At 27.5% G+C, this 22,192-nt stretch overlaps 1 protein-coding gene and 2 non-coding genes across 3 annotated transcripts; all 3 read left to right on the top strand.

Moving 5' to 3' along the window:
* Positions 1 to 4,606: 4,606 nt before the first annotated feature.
* Positions 4,607 to 4,678, top strand: TRNAE-UUC (transfer RNA glutamic acid (anticodon UUC)). Its single transcript has one exon. It is a non-coding gene; the product is annotated as a tRNA-Glu (tRNA).
* A 4-nt stretch (positions 4,679 to 4,682) lies between these two features.
* On the top strand, positions 4,683 to 4,754 carry TRNAQ-UUG (transfer RNA glutamine (anticodon UUG)). The gene has a single exon. It is a non-coding gene; the product is annotated as a tRNA-Gln (tRNA).
* A 4,632-nt stretch (positions 4,755 to 9,386) lies between these two features.
* On the top strand, positions 9,387 to 19,351 carry LOC107449529 (muscle-specific protein 20-like). The gene is made up of 4 exons (XM_016065083.3): positions 9,387 to 9,573; positions 14,398 to 14,507; positions 15,503 to 15,710; positions 19,100 to 19,351. The coding sequence occupies exons 1-4, from the start codon at positions 9,526 to 9,528 to the stop codon at positions 19,298 to 19,300; spliced, it is 567 nt and encodes a 188-aa protein (XP_015920569.1). The 5' UTR covers positions 9,387 to 9,525; the 3' UTR covers positions 19,301 to 19,351.
* The last annotated feature ends 2,841 nt before the right edge of the window (positions 19,352 to 22,192 follow it).

Genomic DNA, 22,192 nt, shown 5'->3' with positions numbered 1-22,192 from the left:
TATATATATAATATACAGTCTGATCTTCATTTAACGAAGTCGCTAAATCTTGATAATAAGTTCGTTGTATGGGAAATTCGTTAAATAGAAAATCATCTTTTGAAATACTTAAACGGCACAAAACAGGTTTCAAATTCATAAACACTACACATAATTAAAATAGCAATGGATACATCTTTATATTGTAGAGTAGTATCTGCAATTTATTTTATAAATCTTAATCGCAAAAGAAATCTGCATGGAAAGCAAGAAGAAAGTGAAACATTATCTAGTGTTACACAACCATGCTAGTTACATTTTCAACTAAAAAAAGATAGATTTACGCATAAAATTATAACTGCATTTATTATAAAAGTAATTTTAAACATAAATTACCATATGCTTTTTAAAGTTTAATTGCTACTGATAAAATTCTTTAATTTTGTCGCTGGAAATGCGGACAAGAAGGGAAAGTGATTTTATTGCTTTCTCTGAAAGTTAAGTGGCTTCGAAATTCAATTCAAGGTTATTTCCCCCATAAAATGCGTTAACAAGTATAAAATGTTCTGAAATATTTTGGGAAATAGGGAAAGTAGATCTCAAAGAAAAGTTCGTTAAATAGAAAATTCACTTCGCTATTTGGAAGTTATTTTACGAAGAAATTTCCAAATTGTTCCTGGTTCCCCGAAAAAATTCGCAAAATAGAGAAATTTAAAAAATGGAAGTTCGTTATATAGAAGTCCGACTGTATATATATATATATATATATATAGCATTTGCCGCTATATATTCCTGATTTCGTACGCTAGGCTTTTAATACGTGCACTTCCTTGATAGATTTAAATAATCTTTATTCAAAACAAAGAAAATGTTTTTATTTTTTGTAGCAATGTTTCAACATATCTTCTGTCAATCTGTCATACTTCGATATTTACGAACACAACATGATCCGCAAACTGTACCATAAAATATACATAAACTTCGTTCCAGTCAACCTTAGTTCAAATGGGCACTCTGATTTTGCAAAACAACTAACAAAACAATAATCAAATATCTTCACTGCTGCGAAACTTAGAAGCTTCTTCGCAAGATTATCAGTTTTTTTTTTTTACATTTGAATCGGATTGACTATATATTCTGTTTGAACTCCTTGTACGTAATAAGAATCAAAATTAAATTTAATATTCAAGAATGAAGTGTAAAAAAGCACCAATAATATTTACCATATGCAAACCTGATAATTCACTTATTTCATTATATATTGACCCATTGATTTGCTGATTCTTTGATTTCTAGATTCATAAATAGATTTCTATTGATTGATTTAAATTGATTACTAATTTGAATATTTAATGTAAAAACGGATTTTCGGCTTTTTGTGGTTAACATGCATAAACCACTTCATAATTTTTTTAACAGAAAAAAAAAGAATGGTAGGAAGCTCTGCAACCACCGAGATTGCTAATAATTTATTAAAAAAAAGAATGGTAGGAAGCTCTGCAACCACCGAGATTGCTGATAATTTATTTAAAAAAAAAAAATAAGAATGGCAGGAAGCTCTGCGACCATCAAGATTGCTGATAATTTATTTAAAAAAAAAGAAAAAAGAAACGGTAGGAAGCTCTGCAACCACTAAGATTGCTGATAATTTATTGTCTTTTTCTCCTCCAAAAAAGTTCAAATTTTTCACAAACGAAAAAAAAAAGAATATTAATAAAATATATACTTACTATTTTTAAAGCTCATAAGAATCATAAAAATTTATTAAAAAAATTCCTTTCACTTCAATTATTCCTTTTACTTCTGATTAAACCTGAATATATTATATTTTTTAAAATACTATTTAATTACGTTCACTATTACAGTTACATTAAATTCGTCAGACTCAGTTTTATATCACGATCTTAAAGTTGTAAAACAAATTCGAATACAAAAAAAAAAAATTTAAATGGTTGATAACGCAATATGGCTTTATAATCTTTTTTAAAATCCATTGGTCTCGCAGTTTTGTTTTAATTTCTCTATCTCTAACTGTTATCTTCCGGAAAATGTTTTTCTTCTGCACTAATATCCTTTAGACATCAACGGCGACATTATTTTTGATTATCTGTATAAACTGATACAAAAGAATACAATTCCTCAACCAAAACAGACAAGTTTATTTCGATTTTCTTTAAGGAATTGTGAATTTGTCTATTCAAAACACTATAACGATTTTATCGTAAAAAAATACTACGCCCCCTCCGAAAAAGAAAGAAATTATTATCTTCCTTTAAAGAAAATTTCCATAAAATATCCCATACCTAAAAGGAATTTAAGAAATAACCCATTGTAAAATTAATTTCCCATCTCCGTTCAAGTAAAGGAATTCCGTAATTTCGTATTTAACTTGTAGTGTTGCATAAAAGATAAAATAAATTTGGCTGAAATATTTTTTAGCAAAATATAGCAAGTATCCCTTAAATAATCGAGAATATCTACTAAATTTTAATCTAAGAGCTACATGCATAATCAAGTTTTATGAAGGCATATGAAGTTGAAGCTGCATAATCAATGGCCAACAAAGAGGAGATTTGCCCTCTGCTTGTCATTTGCAAACATTCAGCTATAATTATTCAGCGGTTGCTGCACTAAATATTTAAAATTGAATTCAATCAGAAACAATAGAAAAGAAATTGCGACTGAAAAACAGAATTTATTATTGCAAAATTAAATCAATGAATGTTTGAATATTTTTTATAGAAGGCAGGCCACAGGAAAAACCGGTTTAAAATTATAGAACTATGATTAAAGATAACGTATAAGACTCCAACGGTGGGAAATTTTAAATTGTTCCTTATTTTATTAAAGAATATTTATTTTTTATTTATTGCACAAATATGAAGATAGAATAGCATCTCTCCCATAATTACCCTTTACAGATAAATTATGGGTTAACATGGGTTATTCCTTTGACGTGCCGATCAAAAAATCTTGCAAACGCCATGACTACAACAAAATAAATGTTATTTTCTTTATATGATTTCCTTTTTATTTCCGTTTGTATATTGAAGGTTTTATTGTTATTTATTTAATTAATTTTTATTCTCCAATGCACCAAGCCGCAATGCGTTATGTTTTTTACAGCCTATTATACAATGAAAAGTTAGATAATAGGAAGTGTTGTGCAAGATTATGTAATTCACATGAAAAAGCGTTATTTTGATTAATTTTTCATTTTTTTTATATTATTTCTAGTTTGATTATTAAATACAACCTTTTGAAATGCAATTTAAAACTACCAAAGTTAAGAATAAAAATTTAAATCAAAAGCTTTTAAAGAAACTCAAAGAAATTTAAATTGATTTATTTCATTTTTATCCGGTACCTTGAATTATCAAATTCAACATTAAGATATTTAAAAAAAAAAACATATACATATAAATGTTTAAAAATTGAAATAAAATGAATTAAAGAAAGGAGAAGGAAATGATGCTCTTACGTCACACAGGCGACGTCACTTACAGGCGAGGTGAAAAAGAAAACGAAAGCATAGAGGCAGATACAGAATCGAAAAAATCTCGATATTATATATAAGTGACACCGAGTCCCCTAATATTTCTAATAAAGGTAATAATTCTAATAAACAATTTTAAGAAAGGGGAGTATTTTGTTTTGACTCTGTCAAAATATAACAATAAATACATTCATAAAAGTGTATTATTTGTTAACCATCGAAGTTTTACAACATATTAACTCCTTTTATAAAACTTATTAAAACTATTATTTTTTTCTTATCTTCAGTCAAAAGGATACGTGAGTGCAAAAAGTTATAAAATTTTAGTGATTTCATTTATTTTACATTTAAAATAAAAATTACAAAAACGTCAGTATAAACTATTTAATCTCTCAAAAACTAATTCGAAATTTTAAAAACTGAGACGAACTATTCAATTTCAGAAACTATAAGAGTGGTTAGCTTCAAAACAATAATAATTCTCCGGCTAACAGTTTTCGCTGAACTGGTTTATGCGACGTAAAGCAGCAATTTTTATCGTGAAGTAAAATATGTCAGATAAATATTGTTGATTATGTAGTCATTATAAATGACTACATAATCAATATTTTGTAACCAAATTTTTTTAAAAACATCTTTATATAATTATGTTAAGTCTCATATTATTTTATCAACTAGTTTAGTATTTGAAGCATTTTATTACCTGTTTATTAATATGTTAATTTAAAGTATAAGAGATATTACTATAAAGCCAGGGTTATTCAACAAAGCGAGCTGAAATAAGCTGTCAAGCAATTAGTTCAGGTTTTCCTTTTTTCCGATTAAATGAAGATGCGTCAAATACGTCTTAGTTTATTCAAATTTTTAATATCTTTTGGAACAAAAATATTGCATAGCTACTGAATTCCCTGATTTTTTTCTTATAATTAAAATATAAACGAAATGAGCGCTTATTAACTATTTTCGTAGATTTATAGGATTTTTCTTAAATTAACAATGTTAATTTTTAATTTTTTCCATCACATATAACTCGTTTCAATAAATATAAAGCATACATACTTTCAAATTTTGAACTATTTAAAAAAACAAAATTATGTGAATTTATACTTTAAATAAATTTCTGATGTCAAGTCCCATGTGGTCTAGTGGTTAGGATTCCTGGCTTTCACCCAGGCGGCCCGGGTTCGATTCCCGGCATGGGAAGATGGGTTCCATGGTGTAATGGTTAGCACTCTGGACTTTGAATCCAGCGATCCGAGTTCAAATCTCGGTGGAACCTACTTTTTGAAAAATTTTATCAAATTTATTAAAATTAATTTATTATAAATTTTTATTTAATTTGTTTTAGTGTAAAATTATTTTTTCCCCCGAGAACTCCATAGTTTATTTTAAGTCTACAAAATATTTTCTATCAGTCGCTAATTGTTTGCCTACTTGCATCAAAATTAAACATTTGTTTGCATTATTAAAGCAGATCGCAGAATTTTTTTTTTTTAAATTTAAGCATACAGGTGGTAGCATACTTTTTCGGTGTTAGAAATTTTAAAATTAAGTACAACGTTAATTTGACTTTTCAAATCTTTTCATTGATTTTTAATTTTCATTTTATCTTCTATTATAGTTTACTAACAATAACTTATGAATTAGAATTGCATTTAATTAGAATGCCAGCACTAATTATTGTGTAACTCAAGGTACCCTAATTGCTGTCCTTCTCTGCTAACTTCATAATTCATGCGTATTCATACGTATATTTTTCTAGTTCATCATGATATAAATAGTATAATAAATAAGAAAAAATATAGTTATTTACATTAATTCCATTTAATGCGTAAAAAGAATATATATAAAAAAAATACATTAAAAAGAAAATCGTGATAAATGAAATTCTTTAATAACATTTAAAAATAAAAGATAACCTATTAAATGTACCTTCTTGATAACCTTTAAATGTGAGCATTATAAAATGTACAGCCCCCTTTTAAGTGAAACCTTTTCCTTGATCAGTTCTTATGTTACAGGGAGTTACATTGTATAACGCTACATTGCATGACAAGATGATTGGAGTGCTAGAGGAATCGAATTTAAAAAAACAAAATTTAAAATTGAATTAATAAATAAAGACTTTTGCATTAAAAAAGGTATAAAGAGCGAAAATTGAATTACATATTGTTAAAATAATATGCGGAATTAGAAAGAGCTTTAAAAAAAATAAAATTTAATGAACCTCGGTTAGGTTTAAACATGTCAGAAATGGGTACTAGTTTAAATCATTAAGTCTTAAAATTTTTGTGAACGTTAAAGATTTTTTTTTACGTTTTAAAATATTTTTATAAGAACAGTAATTTTAAAAAGTTAAATTAGTGTAGTTTCATTTTTATAAAAAAGGGGAGAACGGAAAAAGACATTAAAAAAATGCAACATGTGAAACAGGTTGTATCATTCTTTTAGTGTTAGAAGTTCGTGCATAGGGAATTTTCATAAAAATTTTAATAAAATTAAAAGGTAGGTTAGATTATTTAGATTATAAAGGATTTAGATTATATAGGCTAGATTTTATTATCAATATTTATCATTTTAAACTTTTTGGGCAGAGTGAATGTTTAAACACGCTATTAATTTGAATGAATTAAACACAACGCAATACATCATTTTAAAAATTATTGAATCTCCTGTATTTAGGACAAAAAACTAATTGCGTGAAAATAATAATAGTAATAAATAAGAAAAATTCAAACGAACCTAACAAACTCTGTTTTATACACACAAAAAAAAAGAAAAAAATCAGTAAAAAAATAATAATGTATTATCAACTTTGCGCCTTTTACATATTATTCTACCATCTTTTGCTACCTCAATTTGTAGTTTGAAAATATTTTAATAGATGACGCCAAAGCTTCAGCAAATTGAGTTTGAGGAAATGATTTCGTTATCAAGCTATCATTCTCTTTTCCGTACTTAAGTGTTTAATGCTGCCATCTGTCGACGTCTATATATTTACTGAAAACTAAAAGGGTTTTTTAAAAATCCATATCTTATTATTTGAAACTGAATTCATCATAAATCTTATTCTTATTTATCATAATAAGCAGGGGCGCCAGGATAGGATCTCCCAAACATTCCATTAATCGGCAAATTTAGTTTAGCGAGAATATTAAAAAAAAAAAGAAAAAAAGAATTATGAACAACGCGTCGTATTAGTTCAAATTTCTAAATTATTATGAGTAACTAATTGTAGGGCAAAAAATAGCAAAAGGCGTATTCAATAATGCAATTAAATGAAACACATCAAGACAAAAATATTTGGGTATTAAATAAAACTTCGAAGAAAAGAATGAGAAACTAAACTCGCTCGGAAGGAAACTATAAGAACTTTGTTCCAATAAAAATTACTTCCCCATTAAATTGGTGGGAGACTCTTACAAAATTCCTTCGATTTTATGCGAAAAAAAGAAAAAAAAATTAATTTAAACTTTGAATCATCAATAGCAATTTCAAAATAATTATTTTTATTATATTACTTGCTGGTTTGATTTTATTTATTGAATCATTATTAACTATGATTTATATATAAAGTGGAAAAATTCGAAGTTGAAGAGTCACGTTCTTTCCGTATCTTCTTTTCATTCTCTCTTTAATATCTTCACGTTCGCTTTTTAAATTCAACAAATAAATATTTTTTAAATAAGTTCAGCAATCTTTTTTATAATTTTTTTTTAAGCTTTTAACTTCTGAAACTTTATTTTCATTTTAAAGCACGATTTTCAGAATACCTACTTTACTTTTCTCCGGTATTCGACGAGATTGATTACTATTGTCTTTTGATTCTCAGGGTTGTGAAAAATTTTGCCTTCCTCTTCGCTGAGAATTAATTTATTTCATTTTTTTTATACTTCTTTATCAAATGGTTAGTTATTTATTTTCTCGATTGGCAAGAATAAATATAAAGCATTCCTGCAATAGCCTTTTGTGTCCCAGGTGGTTCATGGATGTTAAGGCTGCATGATTTGAAATAAGTAGCTGATTGTGGCAATATGGACAGCATTACGAATGGGTAGCATTTATTTCCCAGATAAACTAGTACCCATCTATCTGAAGCTAAGTGGGCTTTAAGCCGACACTGAAGATCGAACCCCAGTTCTTCAAAATAGTTCAATGCCTTACTAATCGCACCTTATAACCGTCATTGAACAGCTGACCCAAATTTGGGTTTACGACTACTAGTGTTCAACTCCGTAGCCTTGTAATTTTGAACCCACTCCAGAAGACAAGGAAACTCTTGGATCAAGTATTGGGAGAAATTTACTTCATGGAAGACTTTTTTGATGGAATTAACCCGCACTTGCGTTACAGAAATAGGAAAACCACGAGAACCTCCCACAGATAGTTAGACAGACAGCAATGGGATTCTAACCCATAATCCGTCTACCACTGAGGATATTTCACGTCAGCACTGTGGTCGGTGTAAGCCGGATGCAGAATTCGTATAGACCAGCCATCGCTGAGATTCGAACCAGGTTCACCTCATTGGAAGGCTCTATCCCTTGAGCCATCGCCACTCAATATAATATATCGGAGGGAAAAATTAGCATTTTTTTGAAAATATTGGCAAATGAATTACATATTTACTAATGATTCGGTCAAATTCGGAAATTCCATCGGCAAATTTCAACCTTCCCCAAAACGCACCGCCCCTAATAATAAGTAGGAGTTATTAAAAAAAATTTTTATTTATATTATTTTATAGTAATTTCTGAAGTGAAATCATATTCTGCTCAGACTAATATTATACAAATTTTATAGAAAATAAACCGGAAATTATACTGATCTGCATTGATTGAAAGATGGGAAATTTAGTGGCAGGAAGTCAAATCTCAGTAAATTGCAATACTTTCATGTATAGTGAAGTTTTTATTTTCCCTCATTGCATCTATCTATCTTTCACCTAATAAAAACATTTGCAATGCTATTTTCGAATTTTTTTTTTCATATTTAAGCACAAAAATTTTAAGGAAGATTTCAAATATCATTTAATTATAGCTCAATATGCATTGAGTGAAACTGAGTATATATAAAATGCGTAATATTATTTCCGTGAATCTACACATATATATATATATATATTTCTTTTTACTAAAAGTCTGTTTTTATCCTACGGCAAAAAAAAATCTTTTACTGTTTTCTAATTATAATTTTAGTTTTAAGTGCAAACATTTTAAGAAAAATAATAAATATTATATGATTGAGCTTTAATACACGATGAGATCAAATTAGCAATTTCCAATATTGGAGGGAATATCTTTTATTTAAAAATATATTTTTTTAAGTAACAAATAAATATTACTATTTTCTGATAGTGATTCTATTTTTTTTAAATATTTTTTTCTAAAACTTAATATCTTATTAAAGGCAAAGTATTATCATCTTAGTCAAATTTTTATTTACTCTCTGAGATGAAATCATGATGAGTTTCAATCAAAGAAACAATTCGTGTACATTAAATACAAAAAAAAAATTTTTTTTTCTTTTTTGTAAATAACCATGATTTAATCTGAAAATAATTTTTTAAAAATGTGTACTGTTTGATAAACACATTTTTGCAACTGAAAATTTCTACATTCAATTTAATAATAAATTGTTTTTTTTTTTAAAAAATCTCGGAAGACAAAATCTTCATAAGAAAGATATGTTAAAAATTTTTTTGTTTTATGAACGATAAGAATTTTATACCTTTTAATTCGAAATATTTCCCTTCCTTGAATAATGAAATAAAGAAAATATTATCACACGCTATGACCCAATTTTAAAAAAAATACCTTTCGATTTTATTTTCCCCACCCAGAAGTTTAGAATTGAAACAGCAATATTTTAACAGCCCCTTTGCATACTTCTTTGCGCTCTGTTGAATTTCTTTTTCTCTGAAGAAGTGCGCAAGCTTAACGATTCTAGTGGTTCGTAAAAACGCAGACAACACTCAATTCCATTAAGATTTTGGATAAACATTTCAAACTTTTACCTTACAATTACATTTTACTTGTTATTTTCTAGTTATGCCTGAAGATAAGGAGGAAACTGTTCATAATCTGTTACCCCACGAGGTATGATATCTTTCCTTGATAAATTTATTTATTTTATATAAAACACATTTATAAATATCTTGCCCCTTAACCCTTTGACGCAGAATTTGTACTAAACATATTTCACATATTTTTTTCTTTATTTTGTATTTATTTAAGCCAAAATAAGTGAAAAAATATTGTATTTGGCAGTTTAATAATTTATGGTTATGAGACGCAGAATGTGTCTTTTTCTGCGTTAAAGGTAAAATCTTCCAAATAATAATTTTCCAATTTTGCACTTATTTAAATCTAAGAGAAGCAGTTATCCATTATTGAAATACCTTTAATTTACAAAATCAAATATTGATAAATTTTTGAACATAAAAGACTCGAAATTCCAACTATTTTCTTGGATTTTATATTTTCGTACAAATATAATTCCGATAATCTAACAGGTTTTTTTAGTAATTGTTAGACAGATTTTTATAATTAAAAAATACCAAAATTATAATTTCTCTTTAATTCAAAGCGTCAGAAAACATGCATAAATGGAACAACAGTGTCCCATCTGTATCAAAGGGTTAAACAATCATTGATAACTAATAAAATATTTCAATACTATAATATTTCCAAAATTATACTATATTTGTTTACTTAAAAACAACATTGTTTTAATTTTTATACTTTGTCTGACTTACAAGACTCTATTGTTTCTTTCCTTATTTATTTTTCCAATTTTTTTTTATTTTTATATATAATATATTTGCTAACTTTTTTTCCTAACAATAGTTTATGATTGAAAAAAAGTATATATTCGCGGAATGATTTTTAAGCAAACAGAAATGCAAGATGTTTAACTAAACTTTGTTATTATATCAGTGTATTTTCTTAAACATGTAATTTAAAATTGCAAATAAAGTCAAAAATTGTTCACAATTTACTAAGAGAAATTTAATTTTATTTAAATAAATTATTATTATTTCTCCATCTCTCTTTGATTGTGAGAAAGTTTTTTCTTTTTATTTTATTTATTTATTTATTTTTTGTATTTTTTATTCTCCCAGATGTTAAACTAATCAACTTATAATTGTCATGCATTACTAATACAAAAAACAATATTCAGAAACATAAGAATTCGCTTCTAGCCTATACATCACATGCCCTATAGGCGTTTAAAGAATTATTTAATGAGCATTATAGGAATTAATTTTTATGACATTTCCATCTTCATTGTCATACAAATTTTAAATCAATTTATAGACATTTGATTCTAGTTCATATCTAAAAACAAAGGTTACAATAGTTCTGTACAATGTACTAATAGGGTGGCCCCATTCTGCAACATTTTATATTTAATGGGAAAGAAATAAGAAATAAAATGTTTTAACTAGAAAATAATAACTAAATATTAACACTGCTTTGAAGAATTCCTAAAATTAAAATAACATTAAAATCTATAAAATGCTCAGAAGACTGATGAAAAGATAGTCAGTTTATGTAAAATTTCACAGTGACTGGAATCATCTCAGCATTTTCTTTTGAAAAAAAAAATGTATCGCAAAGGGCAATTTCAATGAAAAAATTTACTGATATGTCTTGCAATTTTTTTCCCTCCATATTTATAAAAATCCGCCTTTCAAAAAGCTTCATTAAAAATGTACTCTCTGACGAATGAGTTACGATAAGTTTGAGACTAAATTCGTCAATCCTTAGCAATTTTAGAAGTCTTCTTTCACTTTTGTGAGCATGAGACAGTAAATATTACTAATATATTTTACAATTATTATCTTCATTTAATAAATGTTCGTAAAAAGTAAATGCTTAATAATTTCAGCAAGTCTTCTGGATAAGTTCAGTTATTATTGTTTTATTTTTCTTTCTTCTGTTATTTTTAGAAAATTTAAAAAAAAACGATTTTTGATTTTTTTTTAATGAAAGTAAAACTTACAAGCAATTATTTCCATCATTTTTGAAAGAAAAAAAATGAAAAATTGCCCCGTACCATTTTTTGACCTTCTCTGCAATTAGTTCACAATATTTTTTAATATAACATTTTGACAAAAAATTGTTTATATGGTCAAATTTACCTAACATTGTTGAGAGGAAAATAGATAATACTTAATAGATTTTCGGAAATAGTTTTGAAATTTTAACTTTGTTTAGTCTAAAACATAAATTTAAATTTTTTTAAAAGAGTAGGCATGAAATTTTTTTCAGTTCTCAGAGGATTCCTGAGAATTTCGAATTCTCAAAAAAAAAAAAGTTTAAAAAATGTAAAGAACTGTAAAAATTTATGATCCAATGAAATACTAAAAACGAAAACTTGAATATGAAAATGCATTTTTGCTCTTAAATGCAATCTTTATGTATACAGATTTTAGGTTAGATTATGCTTTTCATATGCGTTAAGAAAGATACATTTTAAAGATATGTCTTTTACTGTTACTTTACATTCTAAATATATTTATTTTTAAATTTAAAACCTAATTTTTTTAAAATGTAAAATTTTTTTTTATATCTATTTTTTTTTAAATTAATAATACGTCATTTGACCCTCAAAAAGCGAAATTTCCTCCACTGCGACCAAATATTTTTCAATTCAGCTGAAATATAGTGTAAGAAATCTGTGACGAATATCACACCTTTTTATTAACTTAAAATTTCGAAAAAAATAAAATAGTGAATCATGAGATTAATTCTATCTTACAGATTATTATTTATTGTTTCTTTTTAATTATTTGAATTAATAATTGCTTCAATTTACATAAATTGCATGTTCAACGAAAAAGTTGAGTTCCATCTGGAAGTAAACCAGAAGAGCAAGATCTCAAAATAGACTCTTACTTAGCTCTTTTCCCTTCCCTAAATTCAATCCCAAACAAAGATTGCGTCATCATTTTTAACGTTACGTACTTGATCACCTGACTGACAACTGGGGACTTTTCTCAAATAAATGATTTAATTTTTGAAAGATTTTTTGTCTGAAATAATTAGCCTTATTTAGTCTATTTCTCGTACAATATTTTCAAATTCTATAATTATTTTATAGTAGTAATTCAGGTATGAAAAACCTCATCTCGCAATTAAGACCAATAAAAATATTCAATTTTTTTGGAAGAAGAGAAAAAAGTAAATGAGTGAAAGAAAAAATAAATTAAACTCTCCATTCACAAATTTTTATACAGATGAAATGTTTCTAAATTGATTGAACTTACTAGTTTGCTTATCTATATCTGCGATTATAAACTTTTTTTTTCTGTTATGGAACCCTTTTGGTGGTACCCCAATGTAGAGAAAATTGAATAGAAGGTATGAATATACTACCCCCCCCCCCAAAAAAAAGAAGGAGACTACGAATTATTTTGATATTATTTAATGTGAAGAATAATTATTTATGAATTTTTTCTTGGTATTTGCGTACGTGGAAAATTAATAAAATAAGCTGATTTATGGAATTAAAAATAAAAAAAGAAATCCTATAAATCTAATAAAATAATATATAAAATAATAAATCTAAATCTGTGNAAAAAAAGAAGGAGACTACGAATTATTTTGATATTATTTAATGTGAAGAATAATTATTTATGAATTTTTTCTTGGTATTTGCATACGTGGAAAATTAATAAAATAAGCTGATTTATGGAATTCAAAAAAAAAAAAAAAAAAAAAAAATAAAAAAAAAAAAAAANTCCTTTAAATCTAATAAAATAATATATAAAATAATAAATCTAAATCTGTGATTATAAATTTTTTTCGACTATGGAACTCCTTTGGGGCTCTAAAAACAACTCACTACACAAAAAAAACTCTAAAAACAACTCCAAAAAAAAAAANTTAAAAAAAAAAAAAGGAGATTACTAATTATTTTGAAAATACTTAATGTGAAGAATAATTATTTATGAATTTTTTTCTTAGTATTTGCGTATGTAGAAAAAAGAAAAAATTCAAAAAAGGAAAAAATGTTATGAAAGTTCCGAATATTTATGAGAGATATGTATATCTTGAATTTAAATATTTTATTTCGAATTAAAATGCCTCCGTGAGAAATGATGATGATGCATATTATAGATGCATTTTTTTTTTCATAATTATTTCAATATATTGTTCTTTAATTTTTTTTTCTTTGAAAATTTTACTATTTTTTCATAGACATTTTAAATAATTAAAGTTATGAAAACAATTGAAATATTAAATAAATTGTAAATTATTGTTAGAATATAAATATAATTATATCTGGCTAAAAAAAAATCTTTAATTTCTGAAACCGTGGTTCTGTGAAACACTTTTTGGAACCACTGAAATAAATATTTATGTAGTCTTATAAAACTATATTTTTTTAGTTCAATTTTTTGCATTTGCAATTAACCATCAATAAAATATGTAACATAGCTCAAGTGTGAATAATTTCTTTTTACTTTGCTGTTCCTTTTGTTTTACGCCCTCATTTTAAAGAATCGTTGTCGAATCACTTTAATTATCGATAATCAATGTTTTTGTAATTTTTCGTAAATAATAATTCGTAAATTACTTTAAATTTCAATAATAAAGAGAATTTATATCAATTGATTATTTCTGAATCTCTCTTTTCTTCCCTGAAAGAAATTTTTTTCAAAATTCATGGTCTTTTTATATATTAAAATTAACAATTAATAAATGTAAATAGAAGAATAAGAGCAATGAAAAAGTAGAGATATTTTGTCAGAGTTTAGTGGTTTCTGTTGTCTAGTTTGCGGTCTGATTTACGTTCAAAGTCACACCTCCCTTAAATGTAACACTTTTTTTATTGATTTATTTATTTTAAGGAAGGTCAATTATAAAAAAAAATTATTTTTACTTCATTTTAATTTTGTTTTTTCCATACAGAGAGACAATACAAAAGAAAGTCAAATCCTGCTGTGGATTTGGAACTGTTTAGGAGAGATAAGTTGCTTCGATTTTGACCAGTACACCAGAGATGGAGTTGCTTTCTGTAGGTTGGTAAACAATATTACGCGTTGTCTATTGTGGAACACCTAGTATAGTGCGGTTTTCAAGAGAACTCCTAAAGAAACCAGTCTCGCATCGCGGCGGTCACCATGGTTACAAGGAAAGGTCACTTCGAATAGGGGTGTGAGGTGAATAGTTTTGCCTTAATCTCAGCGTAGATCGTCGTGAGTAAACCAATCGACGCTTTCTTTCCTCCATTTCACCCCCATTAGAAATGTGCTCTCGCTTGTTACCATAGCAGCAGACATCCCCATACTTTCTGTCTGGAGGAGCTCTCCGCAAAGCCGCACTATATATTTGTTAATATCATTCCTATTGTAATTTCTTATTGAATACTAATAGATATTTTCTTTTGAGTACTAATNGTAATTTTGTTCTTTCCATACAGAGAGACAATACAAAAGAAAGTCAAATCCTGCTGTGGATTTGGAACTGTTTAGGAGAGATAAGTTGCTTCGATTTTGACCAGTACACCAGAGATGGAGTTGCTTTCTGTAGGTTGGTAAACAATATTATGTGTTGTCTATTGTGGGACATCTAGTATAGTGCGGTTTTCAGGAGAACTCCTCCACACACGTCTCGCGTCGTGGCGGTCACTATGGTTACGAGGAGAGGTCACTTCCAATAGGGGGGAGAGGTGAATAGTTTTGCCTTAATCTTAGCGTAAGTCGTCGTGAGTAAATCAATCGACGCTTTCTTTCCTCCATTTCACCCCCATTAGAAATGTGCTCTCACTTGTTACCATAGCAGCAGACAGCCCCAGACTTTCTGTCTGGAGGAGTTCTCCGCAAACCCGCACTATATATTTGTTAATATCATTCCTATTGTAATTTCTTATTGAATACTAATAGATATTTCCTTTTGACTACTAATAGATATTTTCTTTTGAATACTAATAGATATTTCCTACTGAATACTAATAGATATTTAATATTGAATGCCAATAAATATTTCCTGTTGAATACTATTTTTTTTATTAAAGGTTAATGAATTACATCAAATCAAATTCTATTCCGGGTGAAATCAAATCAGGTGGAAACTTGAAGCAAAAGAGAGAAAATATAGGCAAGTTCCTGAAAGCCTGTCAGAATTACGGAGTTCCCAAAGAGTATCTTTTCGAACCAGATGACTTGCTTTTGCTTCGTAACTTGCCCAAAGTTACAAGGTGCCTTTTCAAGCTAGGAAAACTGGTAAAATATTTTCGCTGTTAGAATAAACGTTCGAATCGTCTTTTTTTCTTTCATATTTATAGAGTGTAATAAAGGTGAACATTATCTTTGGAATTAATCAAAGAACCCTTTTCATAATTCAACACAAATCCACATAAATTAATTCTGAAATAGAAATGTATTTTGCTTAACTGGAATTAGAGCTGCACAATGGGCTATTGGTGACAGTCAGGGAAACATCCCTGAGGTTAATCCGAGCACAAGCCATCACAATTTTGTTCCTCTTCAGAGAGGATGGCTCCCCCCTCTTTTAAAACTCGCCAACCTGCACGTGAAGTCGGCTACTTGACGATAGAACAGTTTAATGACGATCGATACCTCCCACATTCGGTCACTTCGCAGGCTGATCAAAGTGGTCACCCACCTGCTCTCTGATAGCTGCCAGTGATACACTGGGAATCGTGTTCTTACGATTCTTTGACTGCAAAGTCACTGTGGGACAAATTAGTTCTAAGCTGTTGAAAACCAATTTCTTATGAAAAAATTCCCAATTTTTATAAAACTTCTAAAAATCGTTTAAATTTTTTTATTATGAAGTTTTCATTTAGTTTCTTAATCGTATAATTATTAATTATATGTTAAATTATATCATCGTTCGAACAATGTAGTTGATAAAGCTCAGTACATCTTTCGTGAAGTGTTTTCGTAAAGTGAACTTTCCTAACTGTTTTATCTTTTTGCTTAAGCTAAAATGTTTCAGTTTCACAAGATTCAGGCAGGCTTAAAAACTTTTCATAAATATATTGCCCTAAAATGTCCCTGCACTAGGCATAAAAATGTTTTTAGAAGTCCAAGCAATTTAAATAGTTACTAGAAACTAGATTTTCTATGACATTTTTTGAAAAATTATAATTATATATATATATTTTTTTTATACAAGGAAACGCAAATTCTCATAACTGAAACTTCAAAAAAAAAAAGCAGCATTCAAAACTTTTTTTATCAATTTTTTTTTATTGTATTGAAAACAGCAAACCAGCTGCATGTAGTAAGTTTAATAATTAGGTGTTAAATACAGTGTCCAAATGAAAATTTATATTTTATTTTTTATTTCTGCAATTTTTTTCCCGCTAAAAAGAAAGATCTTTAATTATGAAGATAAAGACGGTTTCTGTTTAATGTTTTTTAATGATTTCTCTGTATTAAACTGCATAAATATTGAAAAATTAAAATAAATGACATGATGAGTAAAATTTAATATAGATTTATTTTAAAATTTTTCTGTACAGATCTATCATTTAAAAAAGAGTTTTTTATCTGCAAAATATTTATTAATCATTACTGCTAAAAATCTTAAAATTATTTAGAGTATATACGAAAGATAAAACAAATTATTTAATATTAGTATTTGTATGTTCAGTTCCTAATAATATTTTTAATGGAACTGAAATTGTGAAGAAAAAAATTTTAAAGGTCTGAATACTTTGAAAACTGCTTAAGAGATGGCAGCACAACCTTTTCTGACTATCTCAGGTGGAGAATTTATAAGATGCATTTTTAAATTTGTTTTACAGTATATACTTGCGCCATCTTTGATCTGCTGATTTTACTAAAGTGTTTCAACTTTTGCTCTAATGAATCAGAGCTGCCTGATTTTTTTTTTTCCATTCATATTCAAAAATTTATCAACAATTATTTCGTAAATTAAGGAAATATAAATGATGAATAACTGTTTCTCTTAAATCTTAAAAACTGCAAGTAAGTGAAAGTTTGAAAAATTATTGTTCTGAAGTGAGTTGCGTTTGGAAGATTTTACCTCTAACGCAGAAAAGGAAAACACTGCTTTTTCATATTGTATTTTATACCCATAAATTTTTTAAATGCTAAATATAATATTTTTTACTTATTTCGATCTAAATTAATGCAAAATAATGAAAAAAGTATGAAAAATATACTTAAAAATTATGCGTCAACGGGTTAACATCAATCTATACTTATTTAGTTTAACGTGAGTTAATGGTATATAGTTTAATGAGAGTAATTTTAAAAGATGCTGTTGATGTTTTGACAAAAAAGTTACAAATACATTTTTTTAGCTTCCGTTTTAAAAGCAAAGAAACTGCTAGATATATTCACAAAAATATATTGAGCGTAGTGGTGAATGCGAAATTATGAAAGCAAACATGTTCTCTTAATTTTATCACAATTTCTTTATATTTTAAGAGAACTATACAAACCCTGAAATTTTTGAAAAAAAAAACGAATTTAAGAGGGGGTAACGAAATTAAGAATAAAAATCCGTACGTTAAATGGTAAGTATTTAAAGTACTTAATAAAAGGAAGTTGTACTTACTTTTAAATTAAACTTTCTTAAGCAATCAATTGAAATCTTTTGTTTGAAATTTTTAATATTATAATATGGTCAACAACAAAAAGTAGAGTTTAAAAAAGTACCCAATGCTTAGTCAAGAATTATCATCTTATTTATATTATTTTATATTTTGAAAATATTTTTGATAAATTTAAAAATTATTTTATTTATATTTTAATTTTATATTTAATTTAAATCGTTTTTTTTTTACACAATCTTTAAGTGTTAAAATAAGAATCTAAGAAATTCTTTTTCACATAAATTGCGTGTTTGTCTAAGTATGTTTGAATATTTTGGTTTGTATTTTTCACAAGAAATTGAGCTAGATTTTTACACTATTATTCCGAGGAAGTGATAGATTTTTGGGTCTTGTACTTTAGGGAGTTTTCAGAGAGAAGTTTCGATAGTTTAACTTGTCCCAAAAAAGGTTAAGTAAAAAAAAGGGGGGAGGAGATAAAAAGTTTTCAAATAATTCATGCAAGCACATTATTTTAATAATTCAAGACGCAATAAAAATTTAAAAAATTTGTAACGAGTAGTAAAACTTATTCAGAGATATTAAAAACCGAATGCTCTATCCTATGAGCCACCACTGCCCTTGCTGAACTTATTTAGTTATTTGTAAAAGAATTGCCACGAATAATTAGAATATTTTCTAATTAATTTCATTTTTAAATTTAATTTCCTTTTTAAATTTTTTTTAAAACCGATTGATGTAATTCCTGGTAGTTACGAACATATTCTTCTCTTATTCTTACTTCTCATTGAAATTTGATATTCACAACTCGAGAAGAAGTGAAATTACGCCTAAAAATGTAAATTAAATCGGATTTTATTGGACATCTAAAAACGACGTCACGCAGTGTGTCGATCCTGATTGGTTTCTGCATAGACAAGTGCCACGATTTAGCAATTATGACGTCACTTGCATGTATCCAATTATTGACGAAGTCCATGCTTCAAAATTTAATTACATTTATTTATTTTTCTACTATGCATATAATTTCATGCATTTACGTATCATTCTTTTTTTTTTCAGTCCGAACAGGATAGCTCCTTCAGTGGACCCTATTTAGGTGATGAGCCTTACGAAGCTGCCAACAAGTCTGGCCGCAGAAGAGGAGGATTGCCAGTTGGTGACGATATTTATATCGCTCATGTGAAATTAGAGAATGTCATTAAACAGTTACATACACCACCAAAGAAGATTATCGATTTTTACCGTCCCCTAATTTTTTAAACATTTTATCATGTATATTTTAAGAATTAAAAGCTTATTCTACAAAACTAATTATTCTTACAAACTTATTCTACAAAAACTTATTCTGCACCTCTATTTACGACCACTTTTGGGCTGCACAAATTTTTTTCCATAGGCTTTGTGTTGAAGAAACCTTTTAGGAGAGACCATCATAATCTTTCTCTGTTACTGGCAAAACATCTGTACCAAATGCGGTAATAAGGAAACATTAAAAAATATCAAAACAACAAATTTAACAAACTAATAAGTGGATTAAAATTTATTCAAAATATTTGTTTGAGGCTCTTATTTAGAGATCTCTTTTTGACGATATAACCTCATGTTGCAGTCACAGTGCAAAGACAATGCTATCAATGATTTATTATTAGAATTGAAAGTTAAATTAGAAAAAAAAGTTAGTTTAGAAAAAACAACCCTCTCAAATAAACTAATCTCTTTTCACTTTTTAAAGCTAACTAGTTATTATGACATAAAATTAAATGCAAACTGATTGTTTAATTATTTAAAATAACTTTATCATTCATAATTGGTAAATCTGTTTTTACGCATAATTATATTAGTTGGGATCATTTTTATAGACGTTAAATTTTATTCATCCTTTTCATGACGCCTACAGAAGTGGCATTTCTACAGAAGTGGCATAGGGTTATATGCACTATATAACCCTATCCTATGCATTATATAACCCTATTTTATGCACTTTATGTTTCAATTAAAAATATACATGTAATTGAAAAACAAAATTGTGTTTTCTATTTAATTCAAATCATGCGTAAATTTTGGGTCAACATCTATAAAAAATATAAAAAGAAAGTTCTCAAGCATATTTAGTTATCTGAAGAGCTGCCACTACGGATACTCTAGCTTTACATAACGCTATTTATAAAGTCATGGAAATTCAAATCCACGAAGAAAATTTTTTTTAAATTTTGCCAGTATTTTCTAACAGAAATAGTAAACACTGCATCATTGGATCTGCAACCGATGGCTGCACCTACAGTTCCATAACTGGGTATTCATTATTTATCTAATTTCATTACTCATACAATTATTCATTATAAAGTAAGTCGTTTTTAATCACAAAATGGGAAACGAATTTATTTAAATAGTCAAGACAAATTTGCAGTTTAAGCCGGACAGTTTTTCATGGCTGTATATCCGGCAGGCAGAACAATCAGTTACGAAATTCTCGCTTTCTATAATATTAATAGTGATAGTGAGCAAATAATTAAGTAAGTGCAAATTTTTTTTTCTACGCTTACATTATATTAATTACATTTTTCATTTACTCATTAATTATTTGATTATCCTGGTAGTCAAAATATTTGTGATTCAAGCGTCAAATCGTTAAATTGGCACTGTTTACTTTCGAGTTAAGAGTACAATGAAATATATATGAATTAAAAGTTAATGAAAGTTTTTTTTTTTTAGAAAATTCTGAGATAAAACGACTTTTTAAAAGTAACGGTACTTTAAACTTGTCGTAGAAATACAAAAAAGAGTACTGTTTTTTAAAAGCAAAAAAAATCATCATTGATTTATCTGTTCCGCTTTGACCCACATTTGTGGATTTTTAATTGAAATTTGATTTAAATAATTTTACAATAATAAGTAATCATAAATTTAAAAGAAAAAAATCGTTTTATTTTCAAAAAAGAATAACGAAATTGAAAGTTTACCCTAAGTTATAACATATTGAAAACACGAGCATAATTGACCATCATACATTTTCCATTTGCTTTATAGTAATCCATCAGTGTTCGATTTTCTATCAACTTAAATAAAATCATTAAAACTTTTATAAGAGAAAGGATAAATAAATAAAAAAAGAACGACCGAAATTGAGTGTGACGAATCTGTAATCATCATAGAGGGACTTTTTTTTCGATTTGCCAAGAACCAGCTGTAATAAATTGTGGCTTTACCGAAACTTCATGCTGGCTTGGTCTGGTACTATTCGAAACGTGACTGTGCCATTGACAGAAAAGTAGGCGCAATCGATAATATTAATTCGTTTCTTTCAGAATTACACTGCGTAGGTCTACTCCCTTAAACAATACCTCCATTACATTAATCTTACTGTTAGAAGTTAAATGCAAGGTGGGTAAATTGTTTCATTTCTGCTTTAGATGATTAAGATATTCTCAGAGTTCGTATCTCGTTGTTTTGATTGTTCAATTCTGAGTACTTGATTGTCTGTGTGCAAACATTACCAGATAGAATCTAAGCTATCGTTTCACTTGTTTCAAAAATACAGGTTTTACAACATTTTATATCTAAAGTAGTAGCATTACTTATGTTTTTTATTTAGTTTTTCAAATACCATAAATTTAAATTAAAATGATTTTGAGCTTCATTATGTCTAAATAAATTAAATGTACTCATAAATGCATGATCATATCGTAAAATGCAGGGATGGCAACAGCTCTATTTTCAGCTAAATATTTTATAAGGTGGTAAAGTATTTCCGAATAAGATTTTTGGAATTTTGTTAAATTTTAGAAACTTTTTTTAATTGTTTATGAGGTACTGGTGGAAAAATTTACTCCCTTTCAATTTATAAGATAAAAGTTCAAATTTTTAATCTCAAATTTTGCTACATAAGGGAAAACATTTTTCAAAAAGCGGACCATAATGTTATGGCTAGTGTGTTTAGGCTCTGGCATTTGGTATAATAAGAAAACATTTCTGCCTACAATCGGGTACTTGTACCTCAAGAAAAAGATCACAAATACCCACACTTGTGACCGATGACGTCAGCGCCAGCTTATCGTTTGTAAGCAAAATGGAGTGTCAAAGTGGAGCTAAGCTTCTCCACATGAGTTAGAATGTTAACTAACCTGAAGTTAATTTAATGCATAGCCATGTCAA

This window comes from Parasteatoda tepidariorum, chromosome 9 (genome assembly GCF_043381705.1).
Source record: "Parasteatoda tepidariorum isolate YZ-2023 chromosome 9, CAS_Ptep_4.0, whole genome shotgun sequence".
Taxonomy (NCBI): domain Eukaryota; kingdom Metazoa; phylum Arthropoda; class Arachnida; order Araneae; family Theridiidae; genus Parasteatoda; species Parasteatoda tepidariorum.
Note: the sequence above shows the minus strand (reverse complement) of the source record. Positions and strands in the feature narration are given on the sequence as shown.

Coding starts and splice junctions, on each gene's coding strand:
- LOC107449529 (XM_016065083.3), top strand. CDS start 9,526: ATGCCTGAAGATAAGGAGGAAACTGTTCATAATCTGTTACCCCACGAG. Junction 9,574..14,397: donor ATAATCTGTTACCCCACGAG/GTATGATATCTT, acceptor TTTTCCATACAG/AGAGACAATACAAAAGAAAG. Junction 14,508..15,502: donor GATGGAGTTGCTTTCTGTAG/GTTGGTAAACAA, acceptor TTTTTATTAAAG/GTTAATGAATTACATCAAAT.